The sequence below is a fragment of the Myotis davidii genome, unplaced genomic scaffold (genome assembly GCF_000327345.1).
Source record: "Myotis davidii unplaced genomic scaffold, ASM32734v1 scaffold637, whole genome shotgun sequence".
NCBI classification, from domain to species: Eukaryota; Metazoa; Chordata; class Mammalia; order Chiroptera; family Vespertilionidae; genus Myotis; species Myotis davidii.
In genome coordinates, this window is record NW_006289494.1 from 107,869 (window position 1) to 112,699 (window position 4,831).

The following is a 4,831-nucleotide window of genomic DNA, read 5'->3' on the forward strand; positions in this document are numbered from 1 at the left end:
TCTGCCTCCCGAACCTGGGGCGGGTTTGCTGATTCGTGTGCAGCAAACGATTATTGAATGCTTTTTGTGGCCCCACACTATACCAAGTGTTGTGTGTTTTTTTAGATGTGTGGTTTTTAATGCATGCACACAGTTAAGAAAATTTTAAAGATAGAAAAGGTTATACTATGAAAAGTAAGACTTCCCTACCCAAATTTTCCTACTTAAAATTGTTCAGAAACCAATATAGTTGGTTTCTTGTGTGTTTTCCAGAGATGCATTTTGCATTTGCAAGCATACTTATGTAATTTTAACATGGATGTCCAGATATTTCTATCTAAAATTTCCCTCTCAGATGAGGAATATATCGTGAATGTTGCCCCCATTTTATAGGTGATGTCACTGAGACGGTGAGTATAGTAACTTGCTCAGGGTCACATAGTAGATGCAGAGCTGGAATTTAGATGAGGAGCTCTGGTTTTAAGCAAAACTAACCCAAGATTCATGGACACACGGGCAAGCTAATGATCTCGTCCTCCACGCAGGTTCATTTCCCTACCTCAAAGCTGTGTCTTCATAGATCAGTGGTTCTCAACCTTGGCTGCACATTAGAATCACCCGGGAATCTTTTTAAAATCCTGATTTCTGGGCCTCGTCCTCCGGAAATTCTGTTTCTTTGTTACTAATGTTGTGGCCCCCTCCCATAACAAAGAAACAGAATTTCCGGAGGATGAGGCCCAGAAATCAGGATTTTAAAAAGATTCCCAGGTGATTCTAATGTGCAGCCAACGTTGAGAACCATTGTCTTAGATGCTTGTTCACCATCTGTCTGGATGAGGAGGTGAGGGCCTCAGCACGGAAGAATAGAGACGAACACCACCCCACCTTTTTTCTCTCCTCTCCTCCCAAGCAGTTCAGCTCTGGCCCCCAGATTGCAGATACCACCCACCAAACAGTGTCTAGCCAGGCCCACCCTCCTCAGAAGGCAATTTAGCGACCAGGGGTGATTACTCAAGCTCAGCCCCACTCAAGCTTCCTACTGCGGCCTTCGCATTTCTGGTGATGTTTTGTCTTCCTAGTGATGCTTGAGTTCCCATGCAGGATGGCAGCCCTGGCTGACCTGTGCCTTTATCTGCCCCGGGTGCTAGGTGGGTGCCAGCCCTCAGGCAGTGGTCCTGCATCGTCACAGGTCTGAGCCATTCCACACCCCCTGATGCTCAGAGCCCAGCCTTCTATCGCAGTAGCAGAGACTCTCAGCTGCTCAGGCACTCCCATCACTCCTGCCGTTGTGACAGCAGCTGTAACTGCTGAGGCCCTTATGCAACCAGGTGCAGTGCTTACGTTCTCAGTGGGAGTTCTCAACATAACTTGTCAGAATGGCCTATTAGGTGATCGGCAGGTTGGGGAGAAGGAACTTACCCCTTGGGGACTGTGAGATGAGAGTCTTTGTGGCCAGGACTTTGTTACAATGCCTCCCAAAGGCTCTGGGCACCTGCTAGGGTTCACCTTGATAGGGGACGTGTGTGCATTTAGAGGGTGTTGCCTCATCAGGAATTCGGGGATTTAACACAACTACAGAGAAATGATGTCAGAGACCAAACTCTGGTTTTAAATTGTGGCAACATGAGGTGCACGCTTCAAATTTTTGTTCCTAGCGCTAATAAAACCGAGCTAGGTTGTATGAGTTTTATGTTTGTCATTTCTCTTAATTGCCAGGTAACAAGGAAGGGACCCATTCTACATTCTGGGTGTTGCTGAGCATCCTTCTGGGCGCTGTGGCCATGCTGTGCAAAGAGCAGGGGATCACTGTGCTGGTAAGACCTGCTCTGAACGCCCCCATCCCCCTCCTGTAGAGACAGAGCGGGCCGGCCCTGCCTGTGTGCCCTCCTCTATTGCACCCATTGCCAGCCTGCAGTTGTAGACATTTCTGGACCGATTACTTGTGCTCTCACAGTCCTGGCGTTGCATCAGGGAATGAGCTGTCTCCGCTGACAATCATTAGCGACTGGTGGGAATGGAGAGTGGGAGGTTCTTAAAGAGAGGCCATTGGGCCTCTTGGAGAGGTCCCATAGAAAAAGGTGAAAGAACCGTTTGGGTTTTCTTGGGTGCTCTCATATTTGGGCAGTCCTAAATGCAGCAGTGGGCTGACCCCATTCATGCTTCTGGTCCTGGTTAAAGAAGTACTGAGTGTAGGTCATGTTATATTTGGCTTCCATTGGAAATGTGAAAGGGCCTTTGAGGAGGAGAGGCACACACCTCCGATGGCTAATGTGAATTGAAGCCCCTGGAAGGGAGAGGCATTGAAATCCACTTTCCTTTTTTCTCTATTCTAGCCAGTGTTCTGCCTCACATTATTAGAGGGAAATCTAGAAATCAGAGATGTGAGCAGAGGCAGAGAAATGGAAAACGAAGGTGAGGGGTGTGATTGGTCCAGGTAGGAATACTTTGGGGAAGAAAGGGAAGTCAGAACTATTTGGGGTTTGACACAAGTCAGGGCAAAGATCAGTGGTTTTATTGGACTTGGTCCATAATGTTAAGGTTAGCTATCTACTGTACAAGATGGTGTAGAAGGAATTGCTGTGCCAACATCCTTGGATTTCAGGAGTTACTTTTTAAAAGTAACAATTTGGTCTAAACCAGTGTTTCTCAACTTTGCTGTTATTGACATTTAGGGCTGGATCTTTTTCTTTCCTTTGTTTAAAAGTCTTTTTATTATTAATAGATGTATATGTGTGTGTGTGTGTATAGGTGTGTGTATGTTTGATATCTAGCGGGAATCAAACCTAGACTCCTGGTTCATAGGTTGATGCTCAACCACTGAACCACGCCAGCCTGGCATGGGCTGGATCTATTATTTTGTTAATCCTCACCCAAGGATATTTTCCCATCAATTTTTAGAGAGAGTGGTAGGGACAGGGAGAGACACACATATTAAAACCTTGATGTGAGAGATACATCGATTATTTGCCTCCCACATGCACCCCAACCTGGGCCGGGGAATCGAGCCTGCAACCCAGGTACATATTCTTAACCAGAATCAAGCCCATGACCCTTCAGTCTGCGGGCTGACACTCTATCCAGTGACCCAAACCAGCGAGGGCTAGATCTTTTGTCTTATGGAGGGCTGTCCTGTGCTCTGTAGGATGTTTAGCAGCATCCTTGACCTCCATTCACTCCAGTAGGACCCCCTCAGTTGTAACAACCGAAAATGTCTCCGACATAGTCACTCATCCCCAAGGGGCAAAGTCATCCTCTTGAGAACCACCGCTCCTCATGGTGTGGTTTGAGGCCCAGTAGCATCAGCATCCCCTGGAACTTACTAGAAATTTAGGTTTCAGACCCCACACCAGGACTGCTGCATCCCAATCTCCACTTAACAAGGACCCATGGTGACTCCCATTACAGTTTGAATTTATGTAAAAAAGGATGTGGTGAAATTTAGCTGTTTTCAAAAATTTGATAAGAATGTGGACATTTTGAGGATGTGGACGTTTTGATGATCCATTTAAGTGGGAAGGAGGAGGGAGGGCCAAACGTGTGTTTGGCTCGGTGCCCCTGACGGCAAGGCCCCATCACCCGTGGTGACTGTCCTACAGCTCACGGGCAGAAGCACAACCGGTGTGAAAAAGCAGTGACGGCAGCAGCTCAGCAGGGAGCCCTGCCTCCTAGAAAATAGTTCACGCCCCGGCAGAAATGGCCTCCTGTGACCCACTAAATCATGTGTCGCTTGGCTGAATGAAATCAGGATTCTTGAAATGATTAATCCAGCACTGGCCCGTGTATTGGATAATGAATGGCTCCCAGCATTTTTGGGAGAGGGTTAAGTAGGGATGTCATCCTTGCTCTGAAAACCACGAATCACCGCTGGCTTCTGATGATTTATGATCTTTGCCACAAAGCCCCATATTAAAAAGACGCAAGTCATTTAGGGGCAGTGTTATCCAAATACGCCATGTGTATTCTGACCACTTTATCCAGATTGGGCAGAGTTCTGCTAGATCAGTGGTTCTCAACCTTGGCTGCACATTAGAATCACCTGCGAATCTTTAAAAAAGCCCGATTCCTGGGCCCCATCCTCCGGAAATTCTGTTTCTTTGTTATGGGATGGGGCCACAACATTAGTAACAAAGAAACAGAATTTCCGGTGGATGAGGCCCAGAGATCAGGATTTTAAAAAGATTCCCAGGTGATTCTAATGTGCAGCCAAGGTTGAGAACCACTGTGATAGATGATGTTTCCTGCAGCAGTGACAACGGTGGGAAGACCATTGCAACGCAGACAATAGAATCCAAGGCTCATCTGGCCTTCAGCCTGTAACAAACTACAGGTGTAATAGCTGCAGACGCAGCCCTCACCTGCTAGAAAGAAACTGCCATGGTGGTATTGGAAGCTGTTAGCACAGGTAGAGCAACAGTATCTCACTCTCAAAGCCCAGTGGCATCGCAGAATCGGTGTTTTTATCATTCACCTAGCCATCATGGACAGGGCTTCGCGTGACAGAGGTACTGTCCTCCGTACAGTGGCCCAGGCTGGGGAAGCCCCTGCCATCTTCAGTGAGTATCCTCCTCGTCTCCATCACAGCCAGTGGGCAGGGGAAACCGAGTGTGGAGGGTGTCCAGGTTTATAACCAAACCTCCAAGATGGGGCGTTATCACTTCTGCCCACATTCCATAGGCTGACACTCAGTCCCATGACCGCAGGTAGCTGCAGGGGAGGCTGGGAAATGCAGTCTGACTGTTTGCTGGGCAGGACAGAAAGCTGCACCTGACCCATGTGACTCAGTTGGTTGGAGCGTGCATCATCCTGTGCACCAAAAAGATGCCAGTTCGATTCCTGGTCAGGGCACATACCC

The 4,831-nt window shown here is 47.8% G+C and overlaps 1 protein-coding gene across 2 annotated transcripts in view; it reads left to right on the top strand.

Annotated features, from left to right (window-relative positions):
* Positions 1–4,831, top strand: part of TMTC4 (transmembrane and tetratricopeptide repeat containing 4) — a 55,670-nt gene that overhangs the window by 22,133 nt on the left and 28,706 nt on the right. For both annotated transcript variants that reach the window (XM_006761964.2, XM_015562784.1), the window contains exon 5: positions 1,696–1,793. In XM_006761964.2, coding sequence (XP_006762027.1) covers positions 1,696–1,793 — 98 coding nt within the window. The remainder of the gene's footprint in view (positions 1–1,695; positions 1,794–4,831) is intronic.